General features: G+C 34.6%; 1 protein-coding gene across 3 annotated transcripts in view; it reads right to left on the reverse strand.

Moving 5' to 3' along the window:
* The window catches only part of LOC131044147 (CBL-interacting serine/threonine-protein kinase 24), a 116497-nt gene extending 97989 nt beyond the window's left edge, over positions 1–18508 (reverse strand). Inside the window, exon 1 of one of the 3 annotated variants that reach the window (XM_057977415.2) lies at positions 17514–18508. In XM_057977415.2, the coding sequence (XP_057833398.1) occupies positions 17514–17690 (177 nt within the window). In that variant the 5' untranslated portion in view covers positions 17691–18508. The remainder of the gene's footprint in view (positions 1–17513) is intronic. The other 2 variants (XM_057977413.2, XM_057977414.2) reach the window with 2 other exon arrangements.
* Positions 18509–21931: the final 3423 nt, after the last annotated feature.

Consider the following 21931-nt stretch of genomic DNA (forward strand, 5'->3'; position numbering starts at 1 on the left):
TTTGAGGCTTTCAAACAGAATCTGGAAAATATTGAGAGCAACTTAACAGTTTGGCATAAGTTGCCACAAGAAAAGCTGGATGTTCTGCAAGAAAATGACAATATTCCTACCAGAACAATGTATATAGAATTTGAAGAACTTCTAGAGATAAATCCCTTGTTCTAAAAGAGCTTATTCAAGAAATTGATGACGCCTCAAAATTGTGCTTGGAAATGGTGTAAGATATTGTTTCTCGTTTCGAGAAAATCTCTTGTAAGATTGTGAGTCAAGATGAGGAGTTGTTGTCTGAAGAAGAAGTTCTCTCTAATTTGAGAGGAAAGATTCATCAGGAATGGGAAGTTGAACAATTTTCAGTCACATTAATTCAGGCTTTGGTGAAATACCAAACCTTTCTAGAAGAAATTCATACTTTTCTAGAGAAACACAGACTTACAGTTCTTAGTTGTTGTGATGTTATCAAAACAGTTGTTGTTGCTAAGAATACCCATGAGCCAAATCCTGATGAGCTGCGAGGAACAGTCTGGAAGTTTGAAGAATACATGGCTAAGCATACTGCAACACAAGTGACTCCTGACTCCTGACACTTATGGAGGCTTGTTGTATTGGATATCTTTTGAAAGCAAGTAAACTCTGCCGAAATTTACAACAAGGAAGACTTTGAGCTTTTGTGTGTAAATTGAAGTTGAAAGGAATAGAAGAGAATCATTCAAGGATTAGACTTTGTGCTGAATTTCTTGAGTTTTGTGTTCATTATTGAACTTCTTGCATGTAATTCTTGAGAGCTTAATCAAATTTGCTTTGCCAGACTTTGTGCTGCAAATATTGGAGATTAATATAGATTGAAGTAAAATTCTTATCAAGGGAAGCTGTAAAACTTTGTGTCTACACTTGTTCTTGAAAGAAATTAGAGTAGAAATTGATTTGTGTTAAGGAAGAGTTGTGAGACTTTGAGTTTACACTCGTTCTTATTGTTTTGCGTTAAAAAGTTGCAATATACTTCAAACTTTGTGTTGTTGTTCGTTACTATTTTCCTAAAAGTCCTAAAAAAGGTTGATAGGAAGTTAAGGTTAAGTATTTAGCATTTTAAGCTTTTTAACTTCATGTTAGCATTTTAAGTTAAGGTATAGTTAGCTTTTTAGTATTTAGCTTTTTAGCTTTATTTAGCATTTTAAGCTTTTTAACTTCATGTTGAAGCTTTAGCTTTACGGTTCGTTCTTTTTAGAACACCATCTTGTAATTCCTTTATATACGGTTGTATATTCGTAATTAATTCATTCAATTATTTTTCACACAAGAGATGAGAAGGTACATGGTAACTTATTGGAAAAAGTAGTCAAGCTTGTATAAAATTTACTGAATCCCGTATAGAATTCATGGGCTAAGACAAGGGTGTCCATCATTTGTGGTGGATGGAAGGATGCAAAAAATCACCTCTTGATCAATGTGATCGCATTGTACCATAAAGAAACATTGTTTTTGAGAGTCAAAAATTGCAAGGGGCAAGTGAAGGATGGCCAATTCATTGCTAACATCCTCATCACAACCACTAAGGAAGTGATGCCTTGCAACATTCTTCAAGTAATAATAGTCAAGGCAAGTAATTGTTGAGCAATTGATTTGTTGGTTGACAAATGTCATTCACATCTTTTGACCACATTGTGTTATCCGCTCCTCAACCTTATTCTACAAAATGCTGGCAACAAAATTGATTGGATTTGAACACCAAAGATATCCAAATATTCATCACCAACCACCAAATGTCACAAGACATATTCAGATTATTTTTTTAAATGGATTGTTGAAGTGAAACAATATAAAACCTTATGTTTCACTTTAGTTACTTAGAAATTTAGTTTTTTAAACTTAATTTGATTATGTTTTCTTCTTTGACGTTTGTTTTTAATTATCTATTTTTTATTTTTGAATAGTTTTGTTGATACTTGTTTCGCCTCTAACACAATTGTCTTGAGACAACTTGTGAAATTTTGGGAGGTACTTTCTAGTATGGTCATTAGCCAAACAAGATCCATAAGGAGGCAAGCCAACACTTAAGAGGGCAGTAAATATTTACCCAGATGATTCTAGATGACTCTTGGTGGAATCATCTAGAATATCTATTTAGTTTCATTAAGCTCATTTTGATTATGATCTGTTACACTAACGTGGACAAGCCTTGTTTGGAAGAGATATATAATAGCATGGACTCAACAATTGAGAAGATGAAAACCATCATAAATGAGAAAAGGAAGATCCTAAAGAAACTTTATTCAAACAAGTGCATAAAATTATTGAAAAGATGTGGAACACAATGACCACCTCACTTCATCTTATTGCCTTTGCATTGAATCCAAAATACTACTGCTAAGGTTCTTTCCACCCCAACAAGAATTACCCCATATAGAGATTTTGAAGCCACCAAAGGGTACAAGACAGCAAAGACTGTTCTGTGATCCTAATTTGCTGGATGTGGTCACAAGTATAGTGATTTTGTACATTGTACACACAAATGGTCAAAGTATTGAAGCTCTTCACGACAAATTCAACAAAGATGCTAACAATTGGCGATTTGTTGGTACTTCCATGGCCAACAATTCTAACACCTACAACCTCTCGCAAACAAAGTTTTATCACAAGTTTTAAATAAAAAATTATCTCAAGACAAGATTTTTCTTTTAAATTCTTTAACTATACCTAATTATGTCATAGGGCAGCAAACAATATTGGTTAAGTGGTCAATCTTGGGGAATATTGCTACAATTCCACTCATCATATGTCTATAGAAATGATTCTTTTCAAAGCACTATATGGATATGATGCACTATCTTTCATGGATTTGATTCTTTTGAACAACAAAGGTCTTGGAGCTAGAGACTTGTTAGCAAAGTATAGACATTCTAAATGCACTCAAGGAGAACTTACAACAGGTCCAAAATCAGCAAAAGATGTAAGTTGATCGCTGCTGCTTGGAGAGGATTTTTGTGGTAGGGGATGTGGTTTTTTTGAGGTTGCAGCCCTATAGACAATCTTCCCTCAAGGGGAGTAGTGCAAAAAATCTTAAGCAAGATTGGGCCTTTTAAGATCTTAAGGAGGATAATGTAATGTCCTTACCAAAAATTTTAACAAATTGAAAATATTTTATGTCTTTAGCTCACAGGCATTTTGTCAAACAGTTGGTGGAACATTGAAATCCATTCAATATTTCTGAGATTAATAATTAAAATATATGCAAATTTTCTTCCAATAATATGGAAATACTCACCAGCAATAGTCATACAATTTAAACACATGAGAATTTCACCAAGCAGTTGCCAAGAGTTCTATAATGGTTTCATATTTATAAATTATCACCATATTTTTCAATCAGCTATAAAGCACAATTTGTCAAACATTTAACATGCAACTAGAATTACTATAAATTGAGTACCTGAAAAGGTTGTTGATGCTACCATAGCTGGATAACATTGTGTTGATTTAATCTTTAAAATGTTGTAATCCGCACAGTCTGTATACTATTATTCTTCCAAGCCCATATTCAAGCAGCATAGAAAATACAACGACCACTTTAGAACATACAACACCCCATAAAAAGGGTGGCAGCACAACCTGAATGTAGTTTAACTCTATATTGAGACTGTTGTGGCTCTCTCTGTAATTCTATTTTCTTTTTATTGTTTAACAATGAAGCTGTGAGGGACAAGCAGTCTCCTAATTTTTTGAACTACCTTTTTTTGCTTACTTGGAATCAAAGAAAAGGGTAAAAGTTGTTGTGGCTCTCTCTGTAATATTAAATATGCAAGCTAGCAGTTGGGTTTACAGTCTCCTATCTGCAATAGGACTGTCCATAAAAAGCTTACAAAAGCTGTGTATCTTGGAGAATAATTTAATCTTCATTCAGCACTTTACGATCCTCCAATTAAAACAAAATTCTTCCCAAGTGGTGTGATGACTTTATTTAAACCTTCAAATGCCTTCAAGAGGCTAGGCAGTAGATATCAGAATCCTAAAAGCATTCAAACTCCTTTCAAGACCAACGATAGGAATCTAAACAATCATCTGCTCTCACTTCACATGGTACGATAGCTTAAAATGTGCAGCTAGGATTTGAGTGTGTCACCACCCATTTAGGGCCCCGAATTCTTCAAAATTCTCTAACTGAATTTGGCAAATTATCTCCTGTAAATGTCAAATTAATTGCACAATTGGAAATAATAAATTAAAATACCTAAATTGTCACACTTCATTTCACATATTAATTTTGGTCTCCAAATCTCTCGAAAAATCTCTGTAGTTGTCAAATTAAGCACACGTATGAATCTTGTATGAATCCAACAAGGATTGGCTAGGGAATTTTAGTACAACTCCCTAAAACCAATTTCACTGTAAGGCTTTTGTCCTAGAGCAAAAATAAACTGTTGCTCACCTCTCCACACTGGGGTTTTGTCAAATGAAAAATACCAAGAATTCCTTCTCTTCCCAAAACTTCTTTTAAAGACAAATTTATGGCAACTAAATCAAATATTTTTTCTTTAATTTTAATATTTTTGCACTTTAGTTGCCACTATGAACTTAATACTAAATATCACCTTGAGAAGCTTTTTAATTTAATAGTAAAATATTAGTTACATTTTATCTATAAAATAAAGTTATTTCAAGCAACTGAATATTAAATTATCAAATTATTTTGATTACTCTATAAAGAGGCATGATAGATGGGAGAGGTTGCATATGAGCAAGAATTGCCAAAAAGCGGCAGAATTCACAATGTTTTCCATGTCTCATGCCTTAAGAGGGCTCTCGTACATGTTACAACTTTAGATCTGGCACTACTTAATGCCAAAGGAAAACTGATTTTGGAGCTTGACACTATTATCAATATGAGAGAGAGAGAGAAGGTTAAAGAACAGGGTTTTCATGGAGTACTTATTGCGTTGGAAGAATCTTCAACTTGAAGATGCTACATGGAAAGGAGTGGAGATTTTTTATCATCCAAATCTAAAGTTGTTTGAGGGAAAGCAATTTTAGGAAGAGTGGACTATCATGTCCCCTTTTTCCCGCCAATAAGCTTTCTTTATTTATTATTTAAAAATAATGTTTTTAGCACTAATAAATTATATAATATTGATTATGAATGTAGGAAGCCTCAAACTATGCATCTATTGTCCTTAAATCATTCATAGAAAATTTTAATGAAATGAGTTCCTTACTGAGGTTTATGATACAAATGTGCATGCTATAAAAATAGTGTTTTTAAACACTAATAAGTTATTTAATATTAACATATAAAGACATTAGAATTATTTTCATAATATTATATAATTTATTAGTGTTAAAAAACACTATATATTATAGCATACATATCCATAACATAAATCTCACTAAGGAAATCATTTTATTAATATTTTTTATGAATGCTTTAAGGACAGTCAATACCAAATATTGTGAAGATCAATCTCCATCCAATGAACCAATCAAAGAATGAGATACAAGGCTTGGACAACTACAACATGAAAATCTGAAACTTATATGCAAATCTGAAAATGAAGTTGCCTTAATGTGGAAAACCATGCTTTGATCCTTCTTCTTAATGATGTAAAAAATCCACCTACATATCATGCTTAATAACCTGTCTTATGTGAACTTCTAACAGCAATAAATAAAGAATATCATCACCATAAGATACCAGCAATGAGGCATAAATCAATGAAGCAAAAGCATCACATGACACAGGATTATGTGGACAAACCCTTCCAGAAATAATATCCACCAAGAAGAGAGGCCACGTATGCATTATCAACAATAAATGTGATTACAATATATTCATTTCCACTCTCCTCTTTGCCTTCAACATAGCCACACATGTGTACTTGTGAACAACCTCCTCATGCCTCCCACTTGTCCTTGTTCCTACAAATTAACTCTACATTCAACTATTCTTCATATTTTCTATACCCAAGGAGCTATATTTATAGAATGGCAAGGGCTCCAAAACCACCAAATAAGGCATCCAAAGAAGACTCTTCATTCCAAACAACCACAACGCTCAGATTGCCTCCCCAGAAGTCGAAAGGACGCCGGTTTTGGCTCCAATACTTCCCCTCCAACTTGGGCGCCCAATTTTGCAAAATAAACATTGCATTAAATGTAATAAATGACAAAATACCAAGAGACGCTTGTTGCCTCTTCCAAGCACCTACTTTAAGAAGCCCAAAAGTCACATATTTGTCCACTAACTTAGTCATTAATTATCCAATTCTAGGCATCCACATGTGGGAAAAACAATACTAAATAATTGTGTTCACAACCCACCATTACTACTGCTAGTGGAAACCATCACCCCTTATGAATGTATTACAAACAATAGTTGAAATAAATATTACAAAATATATTTTCTCAATACACCCTAAGTGCCTTAGGACCCTTTCCAAGGATGTTGGAACCATATCATAGGATTTACAAGGTAGATGGCACCTTAATCCTAACAAAGGCTCACTTTTGTATATATGATTTTGCAGCCTAAAAGTGGGAATTAAGTTTAGAATGTTACATAACACCATATAATAAACAAAATCACCATAAACTCAAATGTCATTTAAAACATGAATATTAGAAAACGTTCATTCTTCAAACTTTAATATTAAATTAATATTGTCAAGTTCAACAATTAGTTTTAGTGTGATATGTGCCTTCAAAAACATCACAATGACACTAAAACCTAACTGTTGAACTTGACATTATTATTTTAATATTAATGTTTGAACAAAGAATATTTTATAATATTCATGTTTTAAATGACATTTGGGTGTATGGTGGTTTTTATTATATAATGCTATGTAATATTCTAAACTTAATTCCCGTTTTTTGACTAGAATGAATATATATATATATATATATATAAACAAAGAAACCCAAAAGGAACCCAACCCCCAAAAAAGTTTGTTGGATACCCAAACCAGAACTGACGACTTAGGGGAAAAGCATACTGTTGTGACGTTTTCACACATCGCCCCATTACAAATGGGGACCCCAACTCTTTTTTGCTTTCTAGGATAGTGGTAGAGTCTTTTGTTATTAGCCCTTTGTTTGGAGAGGTAAAGTTTCTCAAGTGACCAGGAGGAAATCAAGTTACCTCTCTCTCTTTTGGATGAAGCGAAGTCAGTCAGTTATCAAGACATAGGAAATGAGTGACTCATCTTTTACTCGCAGAGAGGTTTGATTGCGCTTTCATTGAGAAACAAGTCGCATGGGCAAAAATTTGGCTAAGTATAAGAAAACTTCCATTGCCCCAAGAAAAGTCCAAACTTTTCTTGATGAACTTCCATTGCCCTTGGAGAAGTCCGAACTTTTCTTGATTGACTTCCATTGATCTTGGAAAAGCCCGAACTCTCACTTCCTTTGCCTCCTTAGAAGTCTGAAATTGTCTTTGCTTTCATGAATCATGATTTAATGCCTTTGTTAAGTAATGATTTTGATCCTTCAACCAGCAATCAGGCCTAATAGACATTTTTCTCAACATCCAAGAGGTCTGATGTAGATACAAGGAGCCCGTTTGAAGATGAGTTGATAAGCTTAGGTGAATGGAGGAAGAAACCTTAAGCATCTCTTATGCTTCACCTTAAATACTACCTTGCCTTTGCTCATTGACATGGCATGAATTGGTGAAAAGGGACGAATTAATGAAGAAGTTGATGAGAGCAGCTAGAGATGGCGAGTTTAATACACTTCCATTGCCCTCTTGGAGGAGAGATCCCACTACCATTGCCCTCATGGAGGAGCGATCCAACTTCCTTTGCTCATTCAAAAGCCCAACATCACTTCCTTCGCCCATGCAAAACCCCGACCTGCCTTCCTCTGCTCATCAAAATGTCCGGATTCCTATCAATGATCACACCAAGCAGCGGCATGAATAAGTATTATTGGCACCAAAGAGTTCAAATTTAAAATGAAAAAGCTTAAAATGCCACTAAGTCGGCCACCTTAGGGATAACATCAATTTTATTTAAAGCCTTAACAGGTCGGCCTATAACTGAAAAGACACACCTTATCCTCTTGAGGACCTATAAATGCCAAGTCGAATTTAGTCATTTGATCACTTAAACAAAGCAAATTTCCTCTCTAATAAGAGCAGAGCACCGAATTTGATCATTACTGCAGCAAATTTAATCTTTAGGTGTAGCAATTTTGATCATTCCATTGATCAAAATTCACCCAAAGTATTAGAGCTTCGATTGAGAAGGGTTTTGAACCCAATTTGGGAGGATTTTCAATCCACTTTGAAGCGAAAAGGGCAAATTTTCCACATATGATCAGACCTATAGCAAACACAAATCAAACAGAATCAGAGCACATAAGGGATGAAAGATAGGTAGAATTAAAAATGAATTATATATTTGATGCTTTCTTGTTTATTTTGCAGGTGACAAAGATGGATTTCTAGGCAAACGACCAAGTGAAAGAAATCAGTAGCATGATGAGGATGAAAAGGAGAACTCAAGCAAGATCATCATCAGAGATCTTTATTTCATCAAGGCTCCCGCAACATCAATGGCAACAAAGAAGACCTTAAGGGTAAACATGACAACAAGAGGAGTGTTAAGTTTAATTAAATTATGTGATCAAGAGCCTAGAACAGATGAAAGGTATAGTCAGGAATTTACTTCGAACTGCAGTAGTGCGAATGAAGGAAGCACAACACTTATTAATTTCAGTATTGTCCTCCTCCCCATTGGATGCATGTTATATATCTAAGTGAATGAGAGGGTACGTAGAGAAGAGATATGTCTTCCCACGTGGGAAGACACGTCTCTTCCTACGTACCACTCATAATATCACCGCACATTAAAAAAAACAAATTATTTGCTTGACTGATCGCGATTTATGATAAATCATTTGATCTCAGCCCGATGACAAGAAGTGTGACCGGTGGCAAAACACCCTAATTCGATATTTATTTATAGTTTATTGTTAACGTATATACTACTATGTTAACATATAATTAATTCATGTATCGGAAATGGTACAACCGACGTTACAAGAATTAACACTCCCTCTTAACTAGGGAGGACACATTTCATGTTAGCGAAAAATCACAATTCATCCATTGATTGTGAAGGGAAGAGATATCACACCATAGTGATATCCAGAGATATGGTTCAACAATGAATATCAAGTCTCAAGATACTCACTATAACTCATAGTTATCAAGTAAGGTATGTGCACTGGCATCAAGTCACATGATGCCTACCATACTGATAATGATTCATCGCATGTCCACGAATATTATGTCCATAATATTCACCATGAAGATCTCTATCATAATTATGGTTTATTTAATGATACCAACCAACTGATATCTACCATAATGTCTCAAAGATATACACTATCATGACATGTCCACAGATATCAAGTCACATGATATCCATCAAGATAGATAAATTGATAATTGTAAAATCGTCACCTTACAATATCAATTTGAAACAAGTGTTCATTATTGAAAAGTCGTCACCCTTCAATAATGTTCACAGGAGGGCCCATGAAGTCATGGAGTCACACACATGACAAATAAAAGAGTTTACACATTAAACATCTTAAATATATTAGTATATCAAAAATAATGAGACTCTATCTCAAAATTAAATAACATTTTCAACCATACCAAGTTTATCTCTAAAGTGTTCAATCTTGATCCTGGAGAGAGGCTTGGTAAAAATGTCTGCAATCTGATTACCTGTACTAATATAATTCAGTCGGATCACATTCCTTTCCACCATATCTCAAACATAGTGCCAAGGAATCTCAATGTGTTTAGACCTGTCATGAAATACTGGATTCATTGAAAGCTCGATGCAACTCTGATTGTCACAATAGATGACAGTAGGATTTAAGGGCTGACCAAACAATCCTACAAGCAGTTTCTGAAGCCATACTACTTCTCTTGTTCCCATGGAGGCTGCAATGTATTCAGCTTCTGTAGAACTCTGAGCAACTAAAGACTATTTTCTACATATCCATGAGATCATTCATGATCCTAAACTGAAGCAACATCCTGATGTGCTTTTCCTGTCAACTACGCTTCCAGCCCAATCAGAATCAGTGAATCCATGTAGGTCAAGGTCTACATGTTTAAATTTCAGATCAAAACCAATAGTTCCTCAAAGATATCTCAGAATATGTTTTGCAGCAACAAGATGTATTTCCCTAGGTTCACACATGAACTGACTTAGTGTATTAACAGCATAACATATATCAGGTCTTGTGTTTACCAAATACATCAGAGATACAATAATTTGTCTATGGAGGGTAGGATTTGCAAACTCTGTTTCTACAGCTGCTTCCTTTAACTTGTGCAAATTTGTCTCCATAGGTGTGGTCATGGATATACAATCCATCATTCCAAATCTCTTGAGTATATCAATGGTGTATTTTCCTTGATTAAGGATTATACCATATGCCTACTGCCAAACTTCCAATCCAAGGAAGTAGTGAAGAATTCATAAATCCTTCATATCAAACTCAGAGGCTAATTCTTTCTTACATCGAGAAATACGATTATCCTCTCCTGTAATTAGTAGTTCATCAACATAAAGAATAAGAATTAATAATTCACCATTGATTACTTTGTAGTAGAGATTTGGATCTGCTTCATTCTTGGAAAACCCTAATCCCAAGAGATAGTGATCAATTCTTTCATACCATGCTCTGGGGGCCCGTTTCATTCCATATAGGGCTTTCTTTAATCTGCAGACATGTGATTCAGCCTTATGAATCACAAAACCTTCAGGTTAATCCAAATAAACTTCTTCTTTAATCTTACCATTCAGAAAAGCAGTCTTAACATCCATTTGATGGACTTTCCATCCTTTAGATGTTGCAATAGCCAAAACTGCTCGGACAGAAGTGTATCTGGCAACAAGAGCGAATGTCTCTTCATAGTCAATACCTTCTTTCTGTGAGAAACCTCTGGCAACAAACCTTTCTTGGTGCTTCTCAATGCTGCCATCTGCTGCATGTTCGATTTTGAAGAGCCATTTAGAAGATACCACAAATTTGCCTTTAGGCCTAAGCACAATATCCTAGACATCATTTTTCAGAATTGATTGATACTCTTCTGACATAGCATCTTTCCAAACTTGATGCTTGAGAGCATCTCCAACACAGGAAGGTTTTGCATCAATGGTCTCACTCATCAAGGCAGCATAACTAGAAAATAGGTTAGGTCTCTTACTTTCTCTGAAGGTCCCCTTTGGAGCAGAATAATTTTCAGCTTCTTGAAGCATCTTTTTAGCCCAAAGTGGTCTCTTCCTAGTTTCGAAATAATGTTCTTCTAAAGGTAAGTCTTGAACTTCATGCTCAGCGTTTTCAAGGGCCTCCCTTTGAATCTGAGGGGTGGGATCCTCATCCATGCTTGTAGGAGGATCTTGGTGTTCTAATTCATTAGAGCTATTGGACCTCCTGAATGCTATGTCTTCTTCAAAGATGACATCTCTGCTTAGTTCAATTTGCCTTTGTTCAGGTATGTATACTCTATAAGCCTTAGAGGTTTCACTATACCCAACAAATACCCCTTTCTTTCCAGAAGGTTCTAATTTTGATCTCTTTTCTTTGGGAACATGAATATAGACTGGACACCCAAAGATCCGGAGATGACTTATGTCAGGTTTGTTACCAGTAAAGGCTTCTTCAGGGGTTTTATTATCAAGAGAATGAGGGCATATATTTTGAATGTACACAGTTGTCCTAGATGCTTCAGCCCAAAATGAGGTTTCTATATTTTGGTCAAACAACATAGCCCTAGCAGCTTCTACTATAGTCCCATTCTTTCTTTCAGCTACCCCATTTTGTTGTGGGTTATAAGGTACAGTTAACTCCCTCTTAATCCCAGCATTTATACAATAATCTTTAAACATATCAGAAGTGTATTCCCCCCCATTGTCTATTCTTAAGGTTATGATTTTCTTACCTGTCATGTTTTCTGCAAGAGCTTTGAATTCCTTAAATTTAGAAAGGATTTCTTCAGACTCTTTGTACCTCAGAAAATATATCCAGGTCTTCCTAGAATAATCATCTACAAATATTACATAATATAAAAATCCTCCTAAGGAGGGTACAGACATGGGTCCACATAGATCAGAATGAACTAATTCTAATACATTTTTGGATTTACTGTTGCTAGAATTGAAAGACCCTTTAGTATTCTTTCCCAAGGCACACCCCTTGCATGCTCCTTCAGAATTGTGACTTAGCTTGGGTAAGCCAATCACCATTTTCTCTATTTTAGGTAGGGCATGGAAATGAAGGTGCCCTAATCTTCTGTGCCAAAGTTCATTCAAATCTGGAGTCTCATGAGTCAAGGCTAGAGGTGGAGTGGTGCAAAGTCTGTAGAGGCTCCCTTGTCTTACTCCAATGGTGTGAGCTTTCTTGATGGTAGAGTTCTTTGGCCAAGCAAGTACCTTTCTTTCCATAAAGATTAATCTGTAACCCTTATCTTCAAGTTCAGAAACTGAGACAAGGTTTCTCTTTATACCATGTACAAATAGAACTCCAGTCAGCCGTAGGGATATGTCTGACTTTAGGTTGATATTGCAGGTTCCTATTCCCATAACTGGATAATTTGAGTCATCACCAATTGTCACTTCTTCATTTGAATTTTCCACGAGTGTATCTAGGTGCTCACGAAAGCCAGTGATGTGTCGAGATGCTCCGCTGTCAATCACCCATGTGTTGGAACTGGAGGTGACTTGACTAGAGAGGGTTGAGTAGAAGACTAGTCTCTCGGAATCACTCCCTTTCTTAACTTCTACAATTGAAGCTTGTTGCTTGATCCTGTCTAGACACTTCATTGCATAGTGCCCATATTGGTCACATCTGAAACATTGTACTTCAGAAATGTCTCTCTTCTTCTTTGAAGACCTCTTTCCATTTGAGTCGTTGTCCCTTTTTCTCTTAAAGTTCTTCTTCTCTCCTTTCTTGTGGGAGTTTGAGTTTAGAACTTGAATGTCCTCATTGCCATTGTTTTGTTTTATTCCTCTTGTGACAAGCCGAGATTCCTCTTGAATGCAATCGGTTTTCAATCTATCAAACTTAGGAAATTTAGAACGAGCACTGATTCCTTGAATGCACGATTCCCATGAGGTAGGAAGTCATCATAGCAAGTTCTTTGTTGTCTACTAGATGTCCAATAATGGATAGTTTATCCCTAAGCTCAGTGATCCTCAAGAAATAGGATGTAACTATCTCTCCTTTATTCATCTTTATATGTAGTTGATTCTTCAAGGTGAGAGCCCTGCTAGTGTTGTTGATTTCATAAATGTCAACTAGGGCTTTGAACATCTGAAATGTCATCTCATATTTAGAAATAACTGGCACAATGTGGTCTCTCACTGAATCCACAATTATCTTAAGAGCCTTCTCACTGTCCTTGCTCCACTGAATTTTCTCCGTATCGTCAGAGGGTTCAGGAATTTCACTTTTGACATGAGAGTCAATTTTATTTTCTTTCAAAACAAGCATGATTCTGAATTTCCAAGATACAAAATTTGATGCTCCATCTAGTCGATCTTCAAACCTAACTCCGATTGCCATTAGGATTATAGGAATGTGATCTACTAAGAGCCAGGTGAATGTCTATATGATCGTTACATAATTTAATTTGATCTTCCTTAACTTAGCTCTGATACCATGTTAAGTTTAATTAAATTATGTGATCAAGAGCCTAGAACAAATGAAAGGTATAGTCTGGAATTTACTTCGAACTGCAGTAGTGCGAATGAAGGAAGCACAACACTTATTAATTTCAGTATTGTCCTCCTCCCCATTGGATGCATGTTATATATCTAAGTGAATGAGAGGGTACGTAGAGAAGAGATATGTCTTCCCACGTGGGAAGACACGTCTCTTCCTACGTACCACTCATAATATCACCACACAAAAAAACAAATTATTTGCTTGACTGATCGCGATTTATGATAAATCGTTTGATCTCAGCCCGATGACAAGAAGTGTGACCGGTGGCAAAACACCCTAATTCGATATTTATTTATAGTTTATTGTTAACGTATATACCACTATGTTAACATATAATTAATTCATGTATCGGAAATGGTACGACCGACGTTACATGAATTAACAAGGAGCATGATACATTCAAAGTTTTCATTGCAGCATGGTAAAATGAAGAAGTTTTGTTGATAAGGAATATTGAGGGAATGTTTTAAAATCTCGAATTCCCTTCGGGAATCAAAAAATCAAAGTCAATTCATTGAGGAGTTAACTCAAACCAAGTGTATCATTCATCAAGTAAATCATGAATAAGGAAAGATCAATCATCATCATCACTACTGAAGCTTGAGATGTTGAGTATCAAAAGATATTATCCAAGACATCAATATTCATTCATGATGACGTATCAAGTACAAGTACAAATTGAGGTGTCATCCTAGTCATCATTCCACCAATCGGAAGGTTTTACATCAGCATGTCCGGATTCAATGAACCAAGCTCATCCATGGAGGCACAAACTTTAATGTGCCTACCCTCATATTTCATTGGTTCACATTCAATATTGAACCTAAATGTAAATTTTTCATTGGCTAAGAAGAGTTTGTTCCAACAAACCCTAATTAGGGTTTCATCTTGTAATCTCAACCATTGATCTCAAATCGATTTGAGCCACTGATTGTAAAGAGCTATCTATAAAAGGCTCAAATCTTCTCATTTTGGGGGGTTAATAGTGAATAGCAGGTTAATAGTTAGTAGCTCAAGAATAGTTTGGTAGAAGTTAGAAGTTAGAACAGAGTAGGAAAAGAGGAAATTGTTGCTAAGGCTTGTAAATGGATATACTCTTTTCATTGAAGATATGGTGAAATGTGTTATTTCAACAAACTACATGGTTTCTACTTCTCATTTGCTTTCATGTTGATTAGTTGAATGATAGAACGTTGTGCATGATTCATGGTAAAACTCTTAATCCATACGACTAGCAATTTGTTGATTGCAAATTTGCCTTGTGTAGTCAACTAGAATACTTGAATGAGCTTAAGTTCAATTGTTATTCAATCATTGATATGCATTCAATTAATGGTGTCTATGCTTGATGATGATTTGAAAATCATCTAATTTCCTTAGAAGATCACACTTTGCTTTGTGGAGTTGCTGCTTTGCATGTCAAAGCAAGGCTTAGTTGAGTTTCACCAAAGATTGTCCATTGTTCCTACATTCTTAGACTCCTTAAACCCTATCATTTTGCCATTTTATTTTCCAAACAAGTAGTTAGAATCTAAGTACTGGCAACATCCAAACGTTCACCATTCAAGTATTCAATGCAAGTCCCCTTGGATTACCAGCAATCACATCGACCAATTGAGCTATCCACATGTCATGACCTGACTATAGAAACCTTGGAGTCGTCTTCGTTGATCACATCATTTAGCATCCAAGAAGATTTTGATCGAGAGAGGATAGAATACTTTTGGTATTTTAATCTGTGTTTGATTGTGCTAAAAAACACATGAACACATACTAGGCTTTTCTCTCAATATTTTTTGATTTTGAGCATTTACATGTTCTCTTAACATAGAAACAATGCTTGATGCAAATCTCATGCTCTATGACAACTTGCCTATTCCCCTCCTTTATAAAAAGCATAAGTTATAACAGATATAGTTATAACAGTTTAACAAAACGATAGTTTATGCCATAGCGGATGCTTTGATATGCATGGAAATAGTCAAAAGGGCCAATAGCATTGCTTTGCCTGTCAAATCCAAGCCTGATTGTATGTAAAGGCATGACAGTTAAATATAGCATAAAATTAGCTGACCACAACAGCCATATAATCATATTCATTAATAATGACTTCCCTTGAATGAAATATTCAAAGTTGGTACCAATATATTTTTGGAACTTAACAACTCCACTGTAGTTTAAATAATGACAGCTCATTAGTACAATCTTAATTGTAAACAGTTCTTGACACATCACCATGATTCAGAAAACATATATTCAAATTTCTAATATTTCCTTAAAAAAAACTTCCAATCAGATGCTGAGAAAGCCATTACTGACTACTAAGGATTTTTTCAACATTGACTGGATTAGATTTCTAAAAACATCAATATGGTGATGGTAGATTTAAACTCCACACTATCAGAGACAATTTCCCCTTGTGCACTTATAGGATAACCAATATTACCAGCCCCTAACCAGAACAGGCAGAGGCCATTACGATCCAAAAACCATTTTTCAAGAAACTGATGTTTCTTAGGCCTTTTCTGTCCTGAAACAGAAATTTGATCAACACTGGCAAAAATAGTTGTATTTCAAAATCAGAACGCATTCCACATGTTATCCAATAGCTCTTTCAATGTCTTTTCACAGTAATCCTTCTTCTGAACATTACCCTAAGTTCTCCGTTGAGAAATATTCAGCATTTCTGTTCAACGATCAATCAGTAGATTTGGTGGGTATTTCATGGACTCTGTGTATACTTTGTATGCTGGTTGTGGATCAAATCAATCAAACTGAGTGTATGTGGCATTTAAATTTTAAATTTGTGTCGTGTGAATATTGTCTATTGTTTAGCTTCAACTTTGTCCAAGTTAATGTGGTATAATCAGTAAAATGGATACACCCTTTTAAAAGTCAAATCCCTTAGTGGACAATGAACAAGAAAAATAAAAAATGGGTGGCTTTCCTGAGTTCAAAAGGGCACGTGTATAAGTAACAGTATCAAAAATTAAATGATATCATCTTTGAACGTGCACGTGTATAAGTAACAGTATAAAAAATTGTCTCCAGCACCTTATAAAGAGAAATTGTGTTTGCCCTTTCTGGTAATATAGTAGTAAAACAGTTCTTATTCCTAAAACCTCAAATTATTTAGCGTGTGTTTGTTCTTTCTGGCCAAAAGCCTGATAGACTATACACAGTTGATCCAATAAAAGCTTCAACATAATATAACGTTCATAAATGCAATCAAATTCTTGAAAACGGATCAATACAACGACCCAGAATATTTAATTCTGAAGCACTAAATTTTAATTTTAATTATCACAATATATGTAATATATTCAAATCAAACCAGGACATTTATCCACTCAACCTATCAGTATTGAATTGGGATGGGTTGCAGATTGTCTACTTTCTAAATGCAATCAAAATCTTGAAAACAATTGAATTGCACTACACCTAACATTTGAATAATTTGAGTTTAAATTTAAAAAATTCTTGACAATAATTCAATTCTACTACATAAAACGTGAAATACTGAACCGATTTAAGTTTAAATTAAAATTATAACAATTTATGTAAAACTTCAACCGGCTTCAGATCATTTATCCATAAAATATCAATACTAAATTGAGATATGTCATTTATGCGACTTACTTATCGACTGGAAAAAAGTCATAATTCCTGTCATATATCCAACCTACCGATTGACACCGTGAGGTTCTGTTTCCACAAAATCAAGAAGGAAAACGCAAACAAACACAAATTTTCTCAAAAGAAGAGCTGCTTACCTGGTCGACCATCCTATTCCTAAGAATGGTTCCCTTCTCAAGCACTTTCATGGCCACGTTCTCTCCAGTTTCTGTATTTTGCGCAAATTTCACCTTGGCGAAGTTTCCCTCGCCAATAGTCCTACCCATCTCATACTTCCCCACCCTTCGCGTCACGACCTTCCTTGATTTCTTCATGATCACTACCGACGGATATAAAATGTATGCACAAACTTCCTCTAACAGATATACAGTGTATATACAACTTCCCTGGTCCAAAATAGATATCCTCACACCAATAATTTGAACTCTGATCTCAATAATAATTGAATATTTGCACACCAACAAAGTAAAGCTAAAGGTCCAGGCACCAAATAACTCATCACCGCAACAAATTTAGCAAAATTTCCAAAGCCCAGAAGACTATAACCCATAGAAACAAGTTCAACCCCTACATAAGCTCAATTTCATCAAACACGCATCGAGCGGGCCATTTCACCACGAATTAAATCGAAAATAATACTTCGACTCCAAAATATTGAGCTCCAGGAATCCAAAGTTCACAAATCGACCATCAAAAGCTCGAAAGTTTCTACAAGGTTCCAAAAGTACAATCTACTTTACCGTGGAAAGCGAAGGTGCGATTAAATTAAGGAAATTCTGCAAAAGCGCTAAAAACCCTTTTCCCTCCCGACATCATAGATGCCGATCGGCTTACGTAGCAGGTGGAATTTCGATTCTTTTTTGACCTAGATAGATAGGTAGTCGACAGTTGTCATTGCCAAATCATAAATAGAACCGCCTAGTTACACAAATTAACCTCGTCAAAAATGTTGTACGGACGATGTACATGAACTCAGAGCTCTGTGAAATTCATTCCAAGATCTCTGGATTGAATCTGCACCTATAATGTTTGGAAACTTCTACACAACATTAGCGAATGCTTAGTGATCTTATATTTGGAAGATTTGATCCGCAATAAAATTTTGCACCATGCGATTGAAAAGAAGCAGCGAAAACTTTAGCTGTAATTTTTTTTCAGATATTTTTTCAGCATTAGTTAATGTACTGTTTGGGGTCAGAAATGACACTTCCCTCGATTGACTACAAATCAAGTGATAAAGTAGTTCCTATCTGATTGGGTTTCTTTATTATTAAATACATTAAACAAATCAAGTGATCTGTCTGTAACTTTCCGAGTAGGGTCTTTATTTTTAAATACAATTAAATAAATTGTCAGACTTGTATTGGATAACAGGACTTTTTCTCATATAGTCCAATACATATAGGCCTAATAATAATAATAATAAATTTGAATAAATATATATTTAGCTAGTTTTCGTTGGGCATTTTGGTATGTGATGGAGAATATTGAATATTTATATACGTAGAGAGAATAAACATGTCTAATTAAGGATCTAATCAATGATATAATGATTAATAAATTAAAATTATATAAAATATAATATGTGGTGGAGAGAATATACATGTCTAATTAGTGATATAATAATTAATAAAGTAAAATTAAATCAAGAATTGTGATCAATAGATGAAAGGTAAAGGGTTAAAATACTCTAATCACTAGTTTCTATTAATCAACAATAATAAAAAAATAACAATAAGGAATTAGATCAATCATCTTATATTATTTTATTTTTTAGGGTTAGGAGTAGTTTTGGTCACTAGTCTCTATCATGGTATAGTTATTATAATGATCGTTCAACAATAAAAATAATAGTGATGAATAGATTAATAATCATATTTTTTAAAATTGTATAAATATGAAAAAAATATTTTTTAATATGTATGACTTAGTAATTAACATTTTTTATATCTATGTAATGTTTTACTGTCAAAGGAAATGATTGTTTTGTGTCTTGTTGTGTGACCATTCCATATTTATTTAATTTATTTTGTGAAACATCAAATCTTTGTGGTTATTTTCCTCTCTATAAAGATGTAATCTTTGTAATTATTTTCCTCCATTTTGAGTGTAAATGTCAAATGTTGATAAAATTCTTGCAATTTCTCCTTTCTAGTGCACATTTTATGATGTTGTCGTTAGCCTATTTCTCCATGGTCTTGAAGGCTAACCAAGACATGTAAAGGATCTTGAGGATATTTGGCCTAAGCAGTTTCCGTTGCAAGTGATTTTGATGTGTTTTGATTTTGTTTTCGAGATATTTACTATTTATAGTAAGTTAGTTGGGCCAGGCCTAGATCGACAATGAACTCATTAATAATATCCTGATGACGATAATTGTTGTTTTTTTATTGGAGTTTTAATAATCGTTTGTGATTATTAATTTATTTATCAATAAAGTAAAGTTATCAATTTAAATTAAATGTTTAACTTTATTAATGTGGGAACTTAAGTAAAGGGAAAAGTTATTGAAAAAAGTTCCCTTTCACTTAAAATACTTGGAGACTTGAATATTAAAAGTGAAGTGTTTTATTTATCCCACATTGGCTGGAGATGTGTGTGGACTCTCTTGGAAAAGTTATAAAAGACTCTTAAGAGTTATTTTTGAAAGGTTGGATTGAATAAGAATTTTATGAGATTATTTGGAGAGTTCATCTTCTGGGGCTAGGAGGATGAAATCCCTCTTTGCTAACAATCTCTACGTTGTTGAAAGATACTGTTTGGGAATTCGATTGTGGAGCATTAAGGTAAAATTTGATTGTTTGAAAATAGTTGTTTGTTTCTATTTGATGCAATTAAGGAATGTGCTTGAGACTAGAGTGTTACTAGTTGATCTTCCCATACTATTTACACTCATTCAGCGATTTTAGCCAACATAAGACTGATGTACAAGACTGGGTTCACTTGGAAGGGGGTTGTACTGATCTACCACACACTTTGGGGGTGTCATACTTGTTGGAAACACCTTAGAGAGTGTCGTACTAGTCCAAAATCAACAACAATAGTTTGTGTGAATCTAGAGATTGCTTGAACAAGCCGTATAGTTCTAAAATATTATAGACAAGGTGTCGTACAATCTGAATATCCACCAAAGTAAATTGTACCTTCCTAGAGATGTGTCGTACAAAGATGGAAAGCAAAGAAAAGGGATTGTGAATGTTTTTAGTGTACTCAGAAAATATTATCAGACTTGGAGCAGCAACTGGGTATGCAAAACATTGTAATATTTACATTTATTGAAGAAATAAAATATTAGTTTGTTGTTAAACTTTACCTGAATTGTGGTGTTCGTAAAGTAGATATAAGTGGTTCAATATTGTTGATGTTGACATAACAAACTACAATATCTATGCGGTGTTTGTGTTTGTCAATCCTTCCATTTACCTTCCAAACAATTGAAAACTCAAAACACAAAAAAAAATCAGAAGTTTAGAAATCAGTTTAATATCGAGGGCAACCATTATAGTGGTATTAGAGTAGAAAATTATGTCATCTTGAAGGGTTAAACATGAAAAAACAACATCATGACTGATTGTTTGAAAATAGTTGTTTGTTTCTATTTGATGCAATTAAGGAATGTGCTTGAGACTAGAGTGTTGCTAGTTGATTTGCCCATACTCTTTACACTCATTCGGCAATTTTAGCCAACATAAGACTGTTGTACAAGACTAGGTTCACTTGGAAGGGGGTCGTACTAATCTACCACACACTTTGGGGGTGTCGTACTTGTTGGAAACACCTGGGAGAGTGTCGTACCAATCCAAAATCAACAACAACAGTTTGTGTGAATTTGGAGATTGCTTGAACAAGTCGTATAGGTCTAAAATATTGTAGACAAGGTGTCGTGCAATCTGAATATCCACCAAAGTAAATTGCACCTTCCTAGAGATGTGTCATACAAAGATGGAAAGCTAAGAAAAGGGTTTGTGAATGTTTTTAGTGTACTCAAAAAATATTATCAGACTTGGAGCAACAACTGGGTATGCAAAACATTGTAATAATTACATTTATTGAAGAAATCAAATATTAGTTTGTTGTTAAACTTTACCTAAATTGTGTTGTTAGTAAAGTAGATATAAACTTGGTTCAATATTGGTGATGTTGACATAACAAACTGTAATATCTATATCTTGTTTGTGTTTGTTAGTCCTTCCATTTACCTTCCAAACAACCGAAAACTCAAAACACAAAAAAAGAAGAAGTTTAGAAATCAGTTTGATATCAAGGGCAACCATTACAGTGGTATTAGAGCAGAAAATTATGTCATCTTGAAGGGTTAAACATGAAAAAACAACAACATGACTGATTGGAGTGTACAACCACTATTGCATCATTATAGCACGTAGAGAATGATGAGGGCAGAACCGGAGACACTAGAAAAACACAACAATAGACAACAAAAGATTATTTTATTGCTGATTGAAATATATTATCATTACATGTAATTGCAAGCAAGAGGAATAAATCCTCGCATGCTGTAACAAGCTACAACTTATACAATTTTCTGGAAAACCCC

The sequence above is a fragment of the Cryptomeria japonica genome, chromosome 6 (genome assembly GCF_030272615.1).
Source record: "Cryptomeria japonica chromosome 6, Sugi_1.0, whole genome shotgun sequence".
NCBI lineage: Eukaryota > Viridiplantae > Streptophyta > Pinopsida > Cupressales > Cupressaceae > Cryptomeria > Cryptomeria japonica.